This window comes from Lissotriton helveticus, chromosome 12 (assembly GCF_964261635.1).
Source record: "Lissotriton helveticus chromosome 12, aLisHel1.1, whole genome shotgun sequence".
NCBI lineage: Eukaryota > Metazoa > Chordata > Amphibia > Caudata > Salamandridae > Lissotriton > Lissotriton helveticus.
The window spans coordinates 1,910,894-1,932,077 of NC_136073.1; the positions used below are offsets into that span (position 1 = coordinate 1,910,894).

A 21,184-nucleotide genomic window follows, 5' to 3' on the forward strand; every position below is an offset into this window, starting at 1 on the left:
CTCAGGACCAGAGACGCAGAGCCACTCTGCAGAGACAATGCAACCCCACTCCTCCCTGCTTGTTGACATACCACATTGCGGTAGTGTTGTCCGTCAGGACTTGAACTGACTGCCCGCGAAGGGAAAGGAGGAAAGCCTTGAGCGCTAGACGTATTGCCCGCAACTCTAGAAGGTTGATGTGAAGCAACCTTTCCTCGGGAGACCAAAGACCTTTGATCTCCAGATCCCCCAGATGAACACCCCACCCTAGAGTGGATGCATCCGTTATCACTGTGGCAACCGATGGAGGCAGATGGAAGGGCTTTCCTTGAGACAGATTGTCCTCCACGCTCCACCAAGACAGATCCGCTACAGCTTCTCTGGAGATCCTGACTGACTCCCTGAGATCTCCGTTGTGTTGATACCATTGCCTGCGGAGGCACCACTGTAGCGCCCTCATGTGCCAGCGTGCATGGTTGACCAACAGAATGCAGGAAGCAAACAGACCGAGCAGGCGTAGGGCCTTCAGGACTAGAACGACAGCTCAATTGTAAAACAAGGGAATCATTTCCTGAATGTCGAGAATCCTTTGAGGAGGAGGAAATGCTCGACACAGTAGTGTCCAGTACCGCTCCTATGACCAGGTTGCGCTGAGAGGGCACCAGGTGAGACTTGGGTACATTTATTGAAAAACCCAATTTGCACAACTGCTGGGTTGTCACCTGCAAATAATGAAGCACCTTCTCTGGAGACTCTGCGTTGAGAAGTCTGTCATCCAGATAGGGGAAAACTGGTTTCCCCGATCTTCTGAGATTGGCTGCCACCACTGCCATCACCTTGGTGAAGACTCGAGGTGCAGTAGTAAGTCCAAACGGGAGAACCGCAAACTGATAGTGTTGCGAGCCCACCGTGAAACGTAGATTCTTCCTGTGCGACTTCAGGATCGAGATATGAAAATACGCGTCCTGCAAGTCGATCGACGCCATCCAGTCCTCTTGTTGCAGCACCTGAAGAACCTGCGCAAGGGTGAGCATCTTGAACTTCTCTTGCTTCAGAAAAAGGTTCAAGATCCTGCGATCCAGGATTGGATGTAACCTGCCATCCTTCTTGGGTATCAGGAAATACCGGGAGTAGCATCCCTGACCCCTTTCCTGCTCCGGAACCACATCTATCGCACCTTTTTTCAACAATGTTAGGACTTCCTCCTGCAGGAGAAGGAGATGTTCTTCCGAACAAGAACCTTGGCAAGGAGGGTTTCGGAGGGAATTCCCGAAAGGGAAGGGCATACCCATTCTCCACAAGATTGAGAACCCATAGGTCTGTAGTGACCGATTCCCAATCTTGCAGAAAATGAGTAAGCTGACCCCCCACAGGACCAACATGATCCGGAATGGGGAATCTATGGCTGCTTTGCTGCGGTAATAGGAGGGGAGGTAGAGGAGGAGGAGGGTTGACGACCTTGGGACGACCCCTGTTTTTGCCTCTATAGGACTTGTATAGAGTATTCTGTTGTTGTTGCTGCTGCTGCTGCTGACGAGGTTGGCCATATGATCGAAAAGACGACCTCCCAAACCCTTTGTATCTTCTAAAAGCTGAGCCTCTAGGTTGAGCTTGTAAGCCAAGAGATTTAGCTGTTGCCTTACTGTCTTTAAATCTTTCCAAGGCAGCGTCAGCCTTCTTCCTGCAGAGTCCTGAACCATCAAAGTGTAGGTCTAACAGAGTGGCCTGAACATCTGCTTAAAAATCCATGGACTTCAGCCATGCACTCCTCCAAGTAGCCACAGAAGAACCCATAATTCTTGCGACAGAGTCAGTGGTATCTAACCCACTTTGAATAACTTGGCGTGCAGCAGCCTGGGTGCAACACTTCCTCAAAACATGTTCTATCCTCCTCGGACAGCTTAGGTGTCAACTGTTTATCTGAATCCATTAAAGCATGGATATATCTACCCATAAGACAGGTAGCATTAGTTGATTTGAATGCCATGCTTGCAGAGGAGAAAACGTTCTTGGCAGATTAATCAAGTCTCTTTGATTCTCTGTCGGCAGGTTCTTGAGGGAATGCACCCGAAGATCTTTTAGAACATGCAGCTGGAACTACTAAGCTCTCTGGAGAAGGATGAGTTGATAAAAACTCCGGATCCCCAGGAGCCACCCTGTATCTTCTCGCAATAGTCCTGGAAACTGCAGGCGCAGAAAAAGGCTTGCGCCAGACCTCCAACACAGGTTCAATAACTGCCTCATTGAATGGCAACAGAGGCTCAACAACTGAAGAGGGTGAATGGAGAACTTCCGTTAAAATATTCGATTTGAACTCGGTAGTGGGAAGTTGAATGTCCAATAAATCAGCTGCCTTCTTAATCACCATATGATATGGAGCCACGTCCTTGGAAGGTGTATCAGAAGCAGGAGAAAGCTCCCACTCTGGAGAGATATCCAGGCCACTTGCCTCTCTCAACTCAGCAAAACACTCATCTGAGTCCTGGAGTTCACCTTCCTCCATCTCTTCATGATAACTTTCCTCTTCTAAGATCCTCTGGGCTTCTCTTCTGGATCTTATCCAAGGCACCGGCGTCGATGGAGCCATAACCGACTCTGCCGGATTCTGGGCCGGCGTCGTGCACAGATCCGACGGCGCCGCTTGCGCCGAACGAGGCCGAACAATGTGCCGGAGAAGATGAAAACGGCGTCGAAGCCCTTGGCGCCGGGAAACTCCAAGACGGCGCCGCTGGAAGGAAAGGCATAAAGGTGGCTTGGGCATATGCTTGAGGTACCCCTAAATTGAAAGCTAATGGACCCATGGGACCCGAAGGTGCACCAGAGGGGTACATAGCTCTGTGAAAGACATCATACATGGCATTGAGATAATGCGATGGGTCTTGTCCTGGAGCTGGAAATGGAGGATGAGCTCCCGGGACTGAATCCGGAGCAGGTGTTCCCGTATTCGGGCCAGCCGGCGCCGATGTCGGAACTACTGGAGTTCACTGCTCTTCCGGCACGAGAATTTCTTGATCTGGAGCCGGAGAATATACTGAATCTGGTGAAGGAGCCTGCGTCGGCGATCGAGGCGGAGAGACTTCAGGCGAAGCCACCTTATTAGGCGAAGCCGGATTCGATAAAGAAGGAGACACATAATCCTTTCTGTGATGTCGAGAAGGAGAGGTGGATTTTGGCGCCGCTTCCTTGTCTGAACGATGTCTCGATGAATGTTTCTTCTTCTTATGTTTCTTCGGCTTCGGATGTTCCGACGTCGACTTCGAACCCGACCTCGATCCGGAACGAGACCTCGACCTTCTCCTACATCTCTTCCTTTCTTTCCTAATTTTGGCCATGAAAAGCTTCGCTTCTCTCTCCTTTAGCGCCTTGGGATTCATCTTCCTGCAGCATGGACATCCATCGACGTCATGGTCGGAAAATAAGCACCAAACACAGTCCTCGTGCGGATCTGTAATGGACATATGTCCACCGCACTCCGTGCAGGGCTTGAACCCAGATTTCCTCAAGGACATCTCCGAAGGAAACAAGAGAAACACAGCAATACATCCAGAAATACAAAGAAACTACGGAGAGTCCTAGAAAAACCGTTGGTGTAGACGGCGCGGAAAAAAGGGAACTGAAGTCATCACGCTGACGAGGCTCTATTATGGATCCAGTGACGTCAGCGAGGTCGAGAGCGGAGTCGTGCCCTTTGTGACGTCGTCTTAGTCGGTGTGGAGAGCTACAAAAAAATTCCGAATGCCTGCTGGCGCAGGGGATATTCACAAGGTGAGAAATCCACTGGCAGATGTATCCATCAGAAACATATTTACCTATGATGAAGTTCTGTGGTTCGGAAAAATAAATGTAAACAAGTATTATTTTTATGAATTGGTCTCAGATTTATTCAGTGAGTGTCTCTGTAAAGCCCTTGGGGATCCTCAGGACTCTCAGCACACTATACCTCTTTTTGGTATAGTATATGGAAAGCCAGCTTCCTGCTCTTTGCTGAAGAGAGGAGAACACCTATACTTAAGAAGATATTCTGTGAAGAAGTGTTCCAGGATTACCGTACGTGGGCGGAACTACTCAAATGCTTGGGACTTCAATGAAGATTCATCGAAGAGAGAACACCTGGAACACTAAGGAGATGCAGGGAGTGTACAGCCAAAGGGTACAAACACCTGTAACTCTTGGTTGATGGGGTGGGGTGAACCCAGCCAGAGAGGATACCAACAGATGTCGCAAAGAGATGTTACACCAGGTTGATGCGGGGTTAACTCAGCCACACATGGTGGACATGGCCATAGCACAAGTTAGCTACAAGGTCAGCATTGTTCCTACTAGTGCACTGGACAGGGAGTGCCAGAGTTCATCTGGTGTTTTTGGGTGTATTACAGTTGTGCACTCATTGACACCAGTAATCTTACGTAATTTTCCATGAGATCAGGATGGTCCTTCTCAAGGCCGTCATCCAGAATGGTTACTACAACTCCTCTGCCGGTATAACCAAGACTCCAAGCAGTGAGAACATTCAGGTCGGGGATCACATCATTATTCTGCAATAAAACCACAATGGGGCACATTAGCAAAAAGGAGCAATCAAGTCTTTCACCCTCCTCACACTGAAAAATAACAACCCCAAACAACATCACCACCAACATTCAACATAGGCTCCCTGCACCATCGCCAACAGAGTGGTCTGAAGAACCATCACTACCCAACAAACAAGAAACCATCCAACTGAAAGCTGCCCTGGCACAACTGCACATGAGCGGTCCCAGTACCATCACCTCTTGTTATCTATCCTAGCACCACAATCTATAAACTTTCTTAGCACCCTCAGGCATGAGCTGTCCCATCCCCTTAAAACATGAACCGTTCCATCACACTCACCTATGAGCTGCCCCATCATCTTCACTGATGAGCAGTCCCATCACCCTCACACATGAGCTGCTCCAGGACCATCATCCATGAGCTATCTAATCACCCTCACCCATAAGCTGTCCCATCACCTTCACGAGCTGTCCTATTACCATCACCTTCTTACCTGTCCCAGCACCCTCACCCATGAGCTGTACCATAATCTTCATGCGAGCTGTCCCATCACCCTCACCCATGCGCTGTCCCCTCACCTTCAAGAGCTGCCCCAGCCCTCTCACCCATGAGCTGTCCCAGTACGATCACCTTCTTGTTATCTGTCCTAGCACCCTCACTGATGAGCTATCCCATGGTACTCACCCATGGGCTGTCCCATCACCTTCATGAGCTGTCCTATTACCATCACCTTCTTATCTGTCCCAGCACCCTCACCCATGAGCTGTACCATAACCTTCATACGAGCTGTCCCATCACCCTCACCTATGGGCTGCCCTATTACCATCAGAAGCTGCCCAGCACCCTCATCCCAGTACGTTCACCTTCGTATTATCTGTCCCAGCACCCTCACTGATGAGCTGTACCATCACCTTCACACAAGCTGTTCCAGTACATTCACCTTCTTATCTGTCCCAGCACCCTCACCCATTAGCTCTACCATCACCTTCATGAGAGCTGTCCCATCACCTTCAAAAGGTGCCCAGCACCCTCACCCATGAGCTGTCCCAGTACGATCACCATCTTGTCATCTGCCTGAGGAAAAGTGTTCTTCTGATCGGGATAATTTGTACCGGGACTCCATTGCTTTTTCATTGCCATCTCGTGTCAAACACTTCCACACGACCCACCTGATCGTTTCTGCTGATGCCTGAGGAAAATCTAACTAACACGACAACAACCATCTTGCAGCCTGCATTTCTGCCCAGGAACACCCAACCCCCCCTGTTCTTTGCAGTTCACCAGAAAGCTAACGGGACACTCACACCTTGTGTAAATGAGTTGTTTTCCATCTCCTGCTCCCAGCCTGGTAAACATCCTTGACACTGTGATCAGGTTATCTGGACAATGGTCTGACTGCTGGGGCTTGATCAGGTTGATTAAACAATGACTTGAAAGACCGGGCTTTGATCAAGCTGAGTGGACAATGACATAAAAGACCGAGGTTTGATCAAACTGAGTGAACAATGATTTGTGTACCAAGCCTTGACCAGGTCACCATCTACAAACGTCGTCTGGATCTGGTTATCAACTGCAAACCCTGCCCTGATTGAACAATGAACTAACAGCCAAAAGATCAGAATGAAAAAGTATGAAAGGCTTATAAGCTGCGGAGTAAAGCAGCAGCCTCCTCTGTCTTGTTTCTGATGAGCTTGGGACTCTGTTCCATAGCCCGGGCTATTTGAATAAATCTGGGTTCCTCCTGCAGACGAAGGCTCCTGTGTCTCCTTTTACTACGTATGAAGGGTATGGAAGGCTTGGGCGGTTCCCCCGCCGCCGAGACCCAGTAAGTGGGTTATTCCGGTTCTTCATGCCCCATCACCCTCACCCATGAGCTGCCCCATCACCTTCACACAAGCTGTCCCAGAACCCTCACCTTCTTAACTGTCCCAGCACCCTCACCCATTAGCTGTCCCATCACCTTCACACATGAGTTGTCTCATCACCCTTACCTATAAGCTGACACATCACCTTTACATTTGAGCTCTTCCAGCACCCTCACCCATGATTTGTTCTAGAACCATTACCCTTCACACAAGCTGCCCCATCACCTTCACCCATGAGCTGTCCGAGCACAATCACCCATGTGTGTCCCATCACCTTCACACGTGAGCTGTCCCAGTACCATCACCATCTTTGCTGTCCCAGTACCCTCACCCAAGAGCTGTCCCATCACTCTCACACAAGTTGTTCCAGCACCTTCCCTCATGAGGTGTCCCAGTACCATCACCATCTTGTTATCCATCTCAGGACCCTCACACATGAGCTGTCCCAGCATCCTCACCCATAAGCTGTCCCCTCACCTTCACATATGAGCTGTCCCATCACCCTCACCCATGAGCTGTCTCAGGCACCATCACTGTCACCTGTAAGTTGTTCCAGCATCACTGCCCTCAAGCTACCCAGCCCTTTGCCAACCTATCTCAAGAGTCTGCAGTTAGGTCAGTCCCAAAGATAATTCCTCCAATCGCCCCGCTCCCCGCTTGCCCCACTGTCTCAACTCCTGGACCATACATTTTAGTCCTTGTCGTCCTGTTGGCAGGCCTGGCCTGAGTGTACGGATGTGAAGCGAGGGCAGTAGTACTCTGGGTGGTGGGTCCTCACACAGCTCACACACGTAATCACACTGACCCCGCCTTGACCAAGCTGAAGTTGCCATAGGGTGCATCTGCTGCACGTATGGAAGCTTTGTTTTACAAATGTCAGCAGCACCAGTGTGGGTCTTGAAGAGGCTAAAATTGAATAGCACTGCTCATGGTACGGGGATTCTATACTGGTAGATCTTCCACAGGCCTAAACGAAACCCCATTATCCAAAGTAAAAATCCCACCTTGTGTCACAGTGGTGATAAAGAGCTCTAGGTTAGCATGCCCACCGACTGCGGTGAACAATCCCTTTATGGTGCAACACCTCTCCCAATGCTTCAGTTCAGAGAAAAGTGCGGAGTGTGATCACCGGTTCTCAGCGTCAAGCAGAGTCAAGCGCTACATATTCATTGGCTGGGAAACCATTGAAGCAGATTTACAGTTTGTGTGGACACCACACATTCCTGAGGCTTCTGCATCTGAGCATGCTGCACATATACCCTTATATCCTTGCGATGTTGGCTCGTCCATCGAGTCACAGCAGGCAGCTTCAGTTCATCCCATTTCAGATCCTTGCAGTAGTCCTCTTGTAGGCAACATATTCGTGGTGCAAGAGAAGCACCAACACCCCCATAAAGTAGCCAGTCACTCCTTATTCCAAGGCAGGCCGGGGCAGCTGCAACTGGTGGGCCGTAAAACCTCCCAGGTTTCTGGTTCATCTTTTGGTGAAGGGGAATCTGGCAGTCAATGTCCTAACCCTGGAGTGCAAGAGTTTCTCAGTGACTATGGTTGTGGGACCCTAGAATCTGATATCAAAATCTCGCAACACTAGCTTGTAGTTTGTCCCATACTTGTACTCTGTTTCCAGGCAGAGCATTAATATCAGCAGGAAAGTGGATGGGAGCCTGACGTCTCCTGACTGTAAGGCTAATCCACTTACTACCACTTGACGTGATGTGGATAATATTTCTGAGAAAGCAGGAAGGGGCCTCTGATCCATTTTAAAAGGGGATGCATGGCGCTTTCTCCAAACTGGTTAGGTTTTAGGTTCCAGTCAACTGCAGGAAATCAAAATGAATTCTTATGTGGCTACAGTCATGGACCAAATACACACTCCATACACAGTCTACTTTACACACATGGTTCACACCCGTCATATATGTCTTGTGGATGGTGTGAAGAGCTCGGCTGCAGGGGACTACAAGATCAAATTAAAAACAAGCTGGAGGCCAGTAGGAAACTGTCGCTGGCAGGCAAATGGTTGAAAAAAGGCTGTCCTTCTGTAATCCATTCCAGCCGTCAGTCCTCTACAGTACGGGAAGTTGATGGTAGACCTACTTCTTAAATGAGGGTGCACATTGTGTGCCCCACCAGACCACAACGCCCCACTCTGGGTGGCATTCTGTGTCACAGGAACTCCTAGCGCAAAGGCATCACTGTGGTATGTGCCAAGTAACAAACATTTAAAAACCTACACAACACACTATGGGGAAGTCGAGGCCAGGGGCGCACACTCTCCAGAGTCAGGCAAGGAACCCCTTCTGTCACAGCACTTAAACAGCACCAAGAAAAATTCAGGTGAAGTGACACTTTATGTTATGTAATACTGCCAAAATATATGTACAACACTACTTAGTGGTTAAAGGTAGAACTGCTCACAGGGAGTGTAGATCTTGCCTCCATTACTATCAAGTAACAAGCATTTACAATGCAATAGGTCTTGCGTTACTGAAAGTTTGAGCTATTGGCGTTGTTAATAATAATACAACGCCAATAGATTAAACTTTCAGTTATGCGCGACCTATTGCATTGCAAATAAACAAATAAGTGGCGAGATGCTCTCGAAAAGTTCAAGACACTAGACAAATTCCCCATTAAAGGAGTAGGGGAGAGGGCGTGGCCAACCAAGATGACTGTGCGGACGTGATCCGCGAGGACTCCATGGCATTTTACAAAAAGAAACTGGAAATGAGCACCCAGCGGGAGCTGGAAGGTGTAGAGAGCCACCCGGGCTCCCCAAAACAATGTTGTGATACACTCACACATCCATACATCCCTTGGGGCGCGCTCGCCCGGAGGGTATAAATAAATGGTCCGGAGACCGCTTGTGGTCTTCCGGCCGAGAGTGCATTCACTGACTCTTGTGTACTTTCTTTAGCGTAGCCTACGGCCTACCTGACCTGGGCCCTGCTGCGCTACATTGACGACGAGGCCGGTCGCACCCCACGCGTGCCCGCCTACCTCTGGTGGTTCCTGTTGGAGAGCACACGATGCCCACCAGCGGTGCCTTGCTCTCGAGGGTGCCCAGTGACGTGAGTGGAAGAGATCGCAGTGCCCACCCGCAGCGGCAGGCACCTGTGGCCTCTGTAAGCCCGACGGCGGTGTCTTCAGCTATGCTTCCTGCCCGCACTGTCCAACTCGAGCCCGCCCACGCGACTCCCCAGCCATCGGGGACGTGTGCAGCAGGCGAAGCTCGCTGGGACAACGCTCAGTGGCGGATCTCTCTTCTAGCACCTCCTCTCCTGCACCACTGCTTTCCCCGAAGCTGCAGGGCGGCCTGCAGCCCCGCGTTCAGTCCCAACCACGTGTGCAGCTCGGTGAGGCCTCGAGCATGGGCTGCCCCCTCTGCTGCCTGCTTCTGCTCGCAGGAGGGTGGCGAACATACACAGCCTGCATCACACACTCGCCCAGGACTAATTCTGTGGGGGCCGTGTGCATAGTGGCAAGAGGAGCAGTGCCTATGGGGCACCATCAAGCATTGGCAGCTGGAAAAAAAAGAGAGAGAAGGAAAGTGGATAAAGGAGGGGTAGAGTGGAAACTGCCCTGTATATCACACAAGACTAGAAAGAGCACACCACTGGGGCAAGGAGGGAAGACCAGTCTTCAAGTATTGGCCTAACAGCGTATAGGCCTAATCAATGCAAGCACCTGCCATCTCACGTGGCTGCGCCAAAGGGCCACTTGCACCCCGACCGGCCCACACAGAACTACCGCACAGTCGGCGGCACAGGTACACGTGCTGAAGCACACGCCCAGGAGTCACACGTTAGAACGCAAGCCGCGCCTTTGCGCACACGCGCCCAGCCGCGATGAGCAACACCACGCCGGCGACAGGGGCCGGCTGCGTTAAGATGGAAGGCCTGGGTCGGACGGCTCAACCATTACTTCAAGGGGACCCGCTAAACCGATGGAACTGTCAAGCGGTCACTCCTCATCTACTACGGCGGTGCATAGATCTATAATCTGTTCGAGACACTCCCCAATACCGGAACCGATGATGACTACGAGTTGGCAGTCGCCGCGCTCAGCAGACATTTCGACCCACAGCTCAATCCTGACTTTGAGAAATTCAAGTTCAAGAGGGCGTGGCAGACCGAGACCGAATCCGTAGATATGTTCTATGTGCGACTGCGCCGGCTGGCCAGCACGTGCCCCTTCACGGACCAGAGGGATGAAATCCGGGACCAGATCATCCTAGGATGCCGCTCAAAACTCCTGTGGAAGCTAATCCTCCAGCAACCGGGAATCTCGCTGGACGAGATCCTGATCCTAGCCCGCTCCCACAAACTGTCGGACGTCAGGGCCGAAGAGATGGAAGCCGCCCTGCACACACCAGTCGCCGCATCACTGACGCCCAGGCACCCGCCGATCAAGGAGGAAAAGGTGGATGCCATCCAGAGACAGCCCCCGACGCCTTGCCAGGCGCCCAGACCGCCACCAAGAGGACCGTGTGGGTACTGTGGCAAGGATCACCCCCGCGACGGCCGTCTGCGGGGCGAAAGGAAAAACATGCTTGCGCTGCAGAAGGCTACACGAGAGTGCGCCGCGGTGGGAAGTTCCGCTTGACCGCGTCAAGGCCCAGAGGTGTGTCCCAGCGGGTTCGCCAAATCTCCCTTGATGACCCACTGCCGGATGACCAGCCCCAGGAGCGACGCCACATGTATGAGGATGAGGACGACGACAAAGTGTTCGTGGTGTCATATGTCAGCCGGACGGGGACTCGTCGAAGGCCACCTCTTATGTGCTCTGTCTCCATCGAAGGCACTGATGTACGAGCCCTCATCGACACTGGGCGACCCTGGGGCCTCCGTCAATGTGATGGACTGCGACCAATATGATCGTCTATCACCGCGACCTCCTCTCACACCATCCACTGCAAGGATCTACACGTACGGAGGGATGGACCCGCTCCCTCTCCGGGGCGTCATTCAGACCACGGTCGCAAGTGGGAACTACTCCACCGAAGCGAAGTTCCACATCAGGAGGGTAAGAAGGGGACGTTGCTCAGCTGCCACACGGCCGAAGACGTCGGGCTTGTCTTCTTCGCCAATCAAGCTCATGAGTCCCTTGCGGAGGCCATGTTAAAGGAGTTTCCGGCGCTCTTCGAAGGACTGGGGAAACTCAAAAGCAAGAAGTTCAAGCTCCACATTGACCCTTCCGTGCGACCAGTGGCCCTGGACACCGTGTCATCTTGAAACAGGACAATAAAAGCTCAATGCTGACCCTAAGATGGCAGCTGCCGACGAAGGTGGCGCCATCAAAGTAGAAAGTGGGAGCCACCCAAGGAATTAACCTTAGCCTAGCGAGACCGGCAGAGTTCCACAAATTGACTATCTGCAGACTAGGGCAGCTATCCTAATGGGGCCTTGAGTACAATCAGGGGCAGTACACAGGCCTAGAATCTTGGGAGTTTATGGAATAGTGGGCCCTACTAGCAATGACCTGTTGGGCGAGCGGTTGCAGTGTGCACAGCTGAATAGGGGCTGCCCCCGAGAGGTGAACTTAGCAGCCACGGAAGTGGGGGAAGGGTCACGATGAAGGTTGTCACAGAAGTACAGTCCGACCTTCAGGTGACAACGACGTGGGGCGTCCGGACACCCCCCCCCCCTGGTCTTTCTGCCGCCAAAGAAGGCCTAGAGCAACAGGGTCTCTAATTATTTTGCATTAACGGAAGCGGGGGCTTCTGCCCGTGGCCTGTACCCTGAGCGCATGGCCCTCACAAAGGATGACCTGTTGCACTCACTGAGGGACTTCAAAAAGGAGTTTAGGGAGGAGCTCAAGGCAGATCTGACTGCCTCATTGGAGGTGCTGGGGTCAGAAATCAACTCGCATTTGCTCTCCCTCCAGCAAGATGTTGATGAGGTTGGCACAAGAGCATTAGATCAGGAGACTAAGGTCAATGATCTAGAAGGGAAAACAAATCACCTGGAAAACACCGTGGAACTTTTTCACGACCAACTCAAGATGGCAGTCTTAAAGAATGAGGACCTCGAAATAGATTGCGCAGAGACACGTATGCATTTGGAACCTTCAGGAGGGGTCAGAAGGGCCAGACTTGGAGTACTTCACCCAGGGCCTGTTTGCTGAGCTGCTGGGGGATTCTGGCCTGAAAGTGAAAATCTCGCCCCAGAGATGTGTTGGTTAAGTTGCATTCCTATAGTGTGAAAGAAGCCATCCTCCAGGCAGCCCGAAAAGCGAATGAGGTGTCACTCCAGGGTATGACATGTACACTCTTATGATATTACCCAGGGGACACTAGCGAGAATGGCCCAATTTAAACCTATCACGGACAAGCTCCAACAAGACAACATCAACTATAGCTGGACATACTCCTTCGGCTTGGCATTTGAACTATGCAATAAGCCTAGGCATGTCACCGACATTCAAGAAGCGAGATGAACACTGGGCCTACTGCTGCAGTCAGGGCAACCAGAGGCAGAAGGAGATGATGGAGTGTCGGGCCCCCGGTCCACTCAAAGGGAAGACGGCTAGTGGAAGACAGCGCGTCACCATACGTCACCAAAGACTCTCTGACATCAGACAACATACTGATGACCTACATGCCGGAGGGGGGTACCTTATGGGGGAAAAGGACTTCCACATGCCAGAAGGTTTGGCAGGGCAATTCCCGTCTCTCGAGATGTGAGATTCATGGGATGGTGCGCTGGACTTCACTGGGCTGGGCCAGGGGCTCACATGATAGCCCTTGCCTCCACTACTATTCCGCTTTGTTTTTCTTTCCAGCTAGGGAATAGTTTGATGAAGGAATGCCTTAACGGGTAAGGACCAGAACGTCCCTAGATAAGTATTCAAAGATGTTCACATTGTTGATACACAAACTGGGTTATGTTTTTTGGTTAATTGGGGTTTGAGTATTTTTTTCACCTTTCTGTAGTACATGGAGGAGCCACGAGGTAATTGGGCATTCGCAGTGTCAAAACAAGGGAACTATTTTGAGGCGGGTATGGATGCAGCAGGGAGGGAAACCAGAGGGAGTGAGGAATGCACAGGGTGATCGCACACAGCGGAGGGTTACTGATAGAGATGCATAATGGTCATTACAACCCTCACATGGAACGTAAGGGGCCTTGACTCCCCTGCAAAAAGGAAGCCCTTAAACAAATTTTAGACAAAAGGCATGACGTGATGGCTCTACAGGAGACCCACCTTAAGAGGACTGAGGAACAACATCTTAAGCACAAACAATTCTGGGCAGGGCGACGTTGCCGAGTAGCCCTTCACAATGTTGTCCGCAGCTGGGAGGAGGGAGGCCTGGAAGCCCCAAGGTTTGACCTTTACTACTATGCGCGCAATTGTTGCCAGCTGCTCGGTGGTTTGCGTACGTCGACAACTGGGAAACAGGTCTTCTAGCTGGGAGGACTGATGGACGAGCCTTAAAGGTAGCACTGATGAGAGGGCAAGGAGCGGGCGAGGCCTTACCCTACATCGTCCGCCACACAGCATCAATCTGGAAGCGGTTTGTGGAGAGAATATTGAAACGGGCACCCTTTCACAGGGAGTTACCGCTCTGGACTCTGGTCCCTATCGTTGCTATGGAGGAGCACATGTCCTTCAGGGACTGGAGACTGGGAGGCTGTGAAACCCTGGCGGACCTCTACCTTGCTAAACTGTTCTTGACCTTCGAACAGGCTTCGGAGGCTTTTGACTTGGGGGAGGGACAGTACTTGCACTATCGGGGCCTGCGGGAGGTGGCGAGGGCGGCCTGGCCCCAATTCCCTGAGGCGCCCCCGGTATCCCATACCCTGAACATCCTTCTTTTGTGTGGGAGAGGGCGCAGGCTAATATCATTGCTGTATTCGGCCATGAGACAAGACTCGGCCCCGCCGAACCCCCCCTCGTGGGTAGCTTGGGAGGAGGACCTTGGATTTCCTTTAGACCCAAGTCAGCGCAAACGTATAGGGGGCCTTACCCGCAAAGTGTCCTGTAATGCCAGATTCAAACTCACACACTTTAATTTCATGCATCGCACCTATTTAACCCCGCTTTCCTTGAGGCGTATTTCTGAGGACAGGGTAGATAACTGTCCCAGATGTGGTGTAGAAGGAGCGGGATTCTTACACCTGGCGTGGAACTGCCCCCTGGTCAATAGCTTCTGGGTGGAGGTGGTGGACCGCATCCACGCCACGACCGGCCTTAAGATTGAACTGACTCTGCTCCACTGCTTGTTGGCCCTGGTACCTAAGCCTCTGAAGAGGAACCTTTTTTATAACCTGTTGCAATTAATGTTAGTATTGGCAAGGCCTAGAGTAGCAATAACCTGGATGGGGCGGAGGGCCCCTGAGATATCAGCCTGGCTTAGGGACGTCAAGGAGTGGTCTCTGGCAGAGGAGACGCATATGCAGAACACACACAGGGACGCGAAGTTGCAGGAGGATTTGCTTGCGTGGAGACTCATGTGTACCTCAGAATTACACTACAGTGATTCAGAAGGCACGAGTGCTGAACTCTTTTCATCAGGAGGGTCGGGATCCGATGGGGAAGGGGAGGGGACCGGGGAAATTGAAGCTGTCTAAGACTAGTCCTATGCTTCTCCCTCAAATGCATTTCATGTTATGATTGTCAAACTCTCCGTTTTTAAGATGCTCATGAATACGGCCTAAACTGTGATTTCACTACCTACTGGTGCCATAATGAGATGGTCGAACTGTATGCATGCTCTACATGACTGATGCCAATTTCGGAGGATTGTTTATTCTTCTTCTTGTTGAAAAACCAAAAATAAAGTTAAAAAAAAAACACAAACAAGACCCATTACAGTATAAATCATTGGTGTCTACTAAGCACAATGGGGTGGCACTCTTCTTTCACTCTTCTTTGCGGTTGACTCCAGAGAGTTGTAAGGCACATCGGGAAGGGAGATACCTTTCATAGTCAAAGGCCGCACAATGGGTCGGCAGTGTAAATTCGCTATGATATATGCCCCTAACACTAACCAATCCAGGTTTCTCCACAGCTGCCTAAATACTTTGGGGGATTTTGCAGATAGGCTAAACATGCTGATAGGATAAGACCCTTTAGGGCAGAGGTAGTCGCACAACTTAATTCTAGGTTACCCTCTGCCGGAGGGTCCAGGGTTTGTACTCCTGGGTCTACGAAGTGCAGCTGGTGTTGCCACCATTTTCCTTTGTGTCTGTATTTCACATTGTGATTCTTCAAATGTTTTGCAACAGTTTGAGGAGCTGTTAATTCTCTCTTTTATAAAGCAGTGCATGGGGATACATAACAGTGGCCAAAATCCGAGAGGAACACGAAGTAGGAGGGAATCAATCTTACAGCTGTCTTGGTGACAAACAAGCCAATTACCCAGTGTATCTCGGCGTAATCTCCTTTTCCGTCAACTTCTCGAGGGACCTTCAGCAAAATATGCAGAAAAGCGAGTAGCAGGCAATGGCAGCCCAGCGCCTTTATTTACAAAATGCACACCTTGCCCCACTCCGAGTTAATACAGCAGACAAACCCTTTGTTTTAGGTCAAGCATCAGAGTGCATGCCTGCTGTTATCACTCATACTGAGTGTAATTCCGCCTCCTGCTTGCCATTCGTTTACTTCTGCGTCGCTTTTATTTCCTGTCTTCTTACTGGTTGGTGCTCCTAATAGATCACTTCTCTTTCTAGGGCAGGAGCACTGGCCACTTTCGGTTTCATTACATTATAGGACTTTATGTATGCTTGGGGAACTCCCTATTTATTAGCATGGCTCCCGCTTCACACGCAGGCATGCACAAGCCACGCACATACATTTTCTATGCACGGGTGCCAACCACTTATTGATTCCCATGGCGCCCACTTCAGTCGCACGAACATAGCTTTTCTATTCACGGGTGCCAACTAATTAGTGATTCCCATGGCACCCGCTTCAGTCGCAACCACGCACATTCGTTTTATGCACATGGGCGCTGCGCTTTCATTCACAATAGCACTGCCTTTCAGTATAAAACAACACCAGTATGCCTATCTTCCAGCACACTGGTTGTGTGTTTTGGGAACTAAACTATTACATTCATTATGAGAAGCTTCGGCGTTATAGCAGGAAGTGCTTACAGTGCATTTGGCAGCTGCTGCTTGGCCCTAATCTTTCGTTGTCTACCTTAAAGCACAAGCTACTTACCTTTGGTAATAATATATATGTAAGAAACATTAGTAGTGCCCAAAGGCGCACCGGCAGGGCCAGACGGCCCAAAGAGTCGGACCATGGCAGCAAGAAATTCTTGCACCTGAGCAGACGTCGCCGACAGACCCGAAAAAGGTGGGTAGGCCAGGAGCGACGTAGCAGGCTCCGCCGGAGCCGCGGGGTGGCACCACCCACACCCTCAGCCATGTCGCGCGAAGGGTGAGGGGAAGTCGAAGAGCGATGACGCTTCTACGACTTCTTTTTGGAATGCTTCCACTTACCTGACCCGAGTGAAAAGACTTAGATCCAAACAAACAATGGTGACGGCTCCGCAACCGGTCGATCGACCTCCCATGGGACCGGGACCTTGGGCGGCACCCTGTCCGGCATGCCTCCATTTCTACAAAAGTTAATACATTTTTTTTAAAGTTGTTTCTCCATCGTTTTGTTTTGATGCGAAGCGAAGTGCATTTTGAAAATATAGGTGTGTGGCCGTCATTACCTCTTGGTATGACAAAAAGAAAGGCATGCAGCCACTATTGTTAAAGCGTGCCGCAATGCCCCAAAAAAATATTTTTTTATAAAAAGGTGCAAATTGTTTGGCTTGCAGCCACTATTGTTAACTTGAAAATGACCAGTCCCACTCACCTAAAGGATCATTTACTCAATTCTATCTTCACCAACATTAATAACTTAATGGTGGAGAATCCTACTCCATTACCTTGGACTGAGACTATCTGATATCTTTCTCATGGGCCCTTTTGATTAGTGATCCGCCACTAGACCCGATAAAGAAACTCAGGTTTCTAAGCTTCCCATTGAGGCCTGGGCACTTACTCTTAACAATACCCGCCCGGTATTGGAAGCTGATCCAGAATCCGCCAACCATGAGTTTAATCAATGGATCAAAGCCTCTCTAGACTTGGTGTCCGAAGAAAAGGACAATCAAAAAGAAGGGCTCTAAGAGGATTGCATGGTACACCCCGAAGCTTAGAGAGCTGAAACTAAAATGTAAACAATCGGAGAGGCAGTGGAGGAAAGATTTCTCCGTTGAGAGAAAGTGCGTCTACAGGGAGTCTACAAAAATTTATAAGCCAGAAATTAGAAAAGCCCAATCCCTGTACTATGCAACTAGGAATACCTCAGCCTCAAATTATCTGCGTGACATTTGAAAAATTGCTAAATCCCTTATTAGCCCCCCGTCTTCAGCTTTACCCGCTGCTGATACCCTAGGACGCTGTGATAATTTAGCAGAATTCTTTTTTTCAAAAAATTCAATAAATGTATTCAGCATTTCCGCCTGTCACAGCCCCTTTGAGGAATCTCCAACTGGAAAATAAGATTAATCACCTGTCACTCCGTTGGAGGTCCTCCCGCCCCTGGACATGAAATCCCTAAGAATCTACTTTAATAAAGTAAAATCAGGTTCCCCTAGAGACGTGCCACCCCCCACCGCTCTGAACCAAGTCTTTGAAACAGTTGCCCCCACTATCCTAGAACTTATCAATCTTTCTTTTGCCTCCGGGACCGTACCCTCTCTATGGAAATGAGCGATGGTTAAAGCATTGATTAAAAAACCATGTGCGGACCCTGAAATATTTGCTAATAATCGGCCGATCTCACTTCTCCCAAGGATCGCTAAAATTGCGGAAAAGCATGTCAACTCCATTTTGTCCACCTTCCTGGAGGAAAATTATTGCTTTCATCCATCGCAAACCGGTTTTAGACCCCATCAGGGAACAGAGATAGCTCTTGTTGTAGTTGTGGAGGAAGCAAGGAAAATTATGGATGCCGGAGGCTCGGCGGCAATTGTCCTCCTCTATCTGAGTGCGGCTTTTGATACCGTTAACCAAGAACTGCTAGCCTCCAGAATCAGAGATGTAGGGGTGTCGGGGACTGCACTAGTGGGGCTGGAGTCCTTTTTAGATGACCGTTCATTTCAGGTTTTTGAGGACAACTCCATTTCCAAGAGTATGTTGTTGAGCTGTGGGGTTCCTCCGGGCTCGTCCCCGAGCCCCACCCTCTTCAACATTTATATAAGCCCTCTGGCCGAGATTGTCAAACCCTTTGGCATACAGATCGCCACGTATGCGGATGATACTCAATTGATTGTCTCCCTTAATCAATCTGGGAACAGGGAAAATAATCTGGCCAATTTTTGAGAAAAAGTGTCAGCTTGGATGGAAGGATCATATTTACAATTGAATGGAGCAAAAACTGATCTGATGTTTTTGGGTAAACCTTCCCCACTAGGCGCTAGTTCTCTATGGCCTAAATGTCTGGACAGTATGCCTCCTCCAAAAGAACAAATAAAAAGCCTTGGAGTTTAGCTTGACCATAACCTAGACATGAAGAAGCAATCTCGGAAGGTGGCAGGAACATGCTACGGAATACTCAAGATGGTTAGGAAAATCCTTCCCCTGCTGCCCTTCAATGCCAGGAAACTGCTGGTTCAAGCCTTAACCCCTTACACACGGGGCTAATTCCATCGCGGTGCGGGGGGAGGGGTAGCCGCGCGCGGCGCCGCGGTGCTCGTGACAAGCCCAGCTTGTCAATGTGCTCCGCCCACTTCTGTGGAACACCCACACAGGAGGGGAATAAGCCCCGCGTCAGCGTTCCGTGGCAGTTACGACGAGCTCAGCTCGTCATGAGCACAGCTCCACTGTGCTTCATGACTAGCTGAGCTCGTCATAAGCACCATAGAGGTTTATTTCCCTCCCGTCTAGATTATGCAAATGCCCTTTATCTGAGCTCCCCACGTGCTATGAAAAGAAGCAACAGACTGTGCAAAATTGTGATGCTCGACTCCTTTTGCAGACCCCCCCATTGGGAAGAAAACAAGTTACTTACCTGTAACTTTGGTTCCCCAGTATTGGTAACTTTCATAGATTCCCATGCTTTGTATCATTCCCCGTCGACGGAATGGGAGCCTCGGTAGTATAAAAAATCATAGAAACAAAAGAGAAAAATAGGCCTAGGCCTCATCTCATTTTGTATCCTATCACCCTCTTTTTGTAAAAGAGACCAAACTTTTGCCAGGACCAATCAGAGCAGCCTCACCCCATAGAACCTTCCTGAGAGAGCTCAGAGCCTCAGATTTTTGTAGCCGTTGTGCAAACCGCCACTAACTCTGTCAAAAGACTGAGCTTTCCCAGGGGAGGAGGGCGGGCGCATGGGAATCTATGAAAGTTACCAATACTGGGGAACCAAAGTTACAGGTAAGTAACTTGTTTTCTTGCCCCAGTATTGGAACTTTCATAGATTCCCATGCTTTGTATCAGAGTAGCTAGCAGTAAATCACCAAGAACACATTTTGTAAATACATGGCATCACATAACCATACAAGCAATACATATAGCATAGCAAAACAAACAAAATGTGCTCACCAGGATGGAGGGATCGTAGGGAAAGCTCACCTCTCAATGAAAAAGATTCCGCAGGACTGCCTGACCAACAGCCGCGTCGTCTTGTCCTGCAGACTCCAGGCAGTAGTGTCTCGTGAAGGTATGAGTACTGCTCCACGTTGCTGCCCTGCAGATGTCCTTAATGGCTACTCCCAAGAAGAGAGCCACTGACGATGCCACAGACCTTGTGGAATGTGCACGGACTTTTCTGTCCAGTGGCTTGCCCGCTTCCTGATGACAGAATTGAATCGCACTGGAGATCCAGCGGGAAATGCCACTCTTTGCCAAAGGAAACCCCTTCTGTGGTGCGCTGTAGGACACAAACAACTGGGTTGACTTCCGAAAGGGACGTGTGCGTTTTAAGTAAAATTTTAAGCATCTCTGAACGTCCAAAGAATGTAGCGTGCAGTCCGCAGGCGTAGAAGGGTGCGGAAAGAAAGATTTCAAAATCAAAGGTTCATTCAAGTGGAACTCAGATGGCACCTTAGGGATAAACTTGGGATTTGTGCGAAGAATAAGAACATCTCTTTTAAATTGCAGGAATGGATGCACTATGGAGAGGGCTTGAAGCTCACTCACTCTTCTCGCTGATGTTAGAGCCAAGAGGAGGGCAAGTTTCCAAGACAGGAACTTTAAATCCGCCTTGTGCACAGGCTCAAACGGAGCTTTCATGAGTTGAGCCAAGACAAGGTTGAGCTGCCAAACTGGTGGAGGAGGAAGAACTGGAGGATACATCCGGAACAAGCCCTTCAAGAATTGTTTAACAATCCTAGAGGACCATAAGGAAGGACCTTAAGAACTGCGTCGAAACCTTGAAATGGCTGCAAGATGTACCTTTACAGATGAATGTGCCAAGCCAGACTTAGCCAAAGATAGTAAATATGGCAACAGTTGATGAGGTAGGGATTTGTAAGGATGGATACCTTGACGTTGACACCACAAGCAGAATCTCTTCCATTTTGCTTTGTAAGTTTTATTGGTACTTGGTGCTCGGGCCTGAGACGAAACCTCTCTACATTCCTGGGAGAGTGTTAGATGACGGAACTCTCTGTGTTCAGGAGCCACGCTGTCAAGTGGAGCGATTTCGGATCCGGATGGTAAACCTGCCCCTGACTCCTTGACAACAGTGACGGAATGGGTTGTAAGCGAATTGGAGGAGCTTGGGAGAGCCTCAGAAGCTCTGTGTACCAGAATTGTCTGGGCCATGCTGGAGCAATTAGAATCATCTTGCAG

General features: G+C 50.0%; 1 protein-coding gene across 5 annotated transcripts in view; it reads right to left on the reverse strand.

The window, feature by feature from the left end:
• PCSK4 (proprotein convertase subtilisin/kexin type 4) overlaps positions 1-21,184 on the reverse strand; it is a 361,577-nt gene that overhangs the window by 238,176 nt on the left and 102,217 nt on the right. For 3 of the 5 annotated variants that reach the window (XM_078670991.1, XM_078670993.1, XM_078670990.1), the window contains one exon: positions 4,386-4,514. The exons of the other annotated variants lie outside the window; for them this stretch is intronic. In XM_078670991.1, the coding sequence (XP_078527117.1) occupies positions 4,386-4,514 (129 nt within the window). The remainder of the gene's footprint in view (positions 1-4,385; positions 4,515-21,184) is intronic. 5 annotated transcript variants of the gene reach the window in all.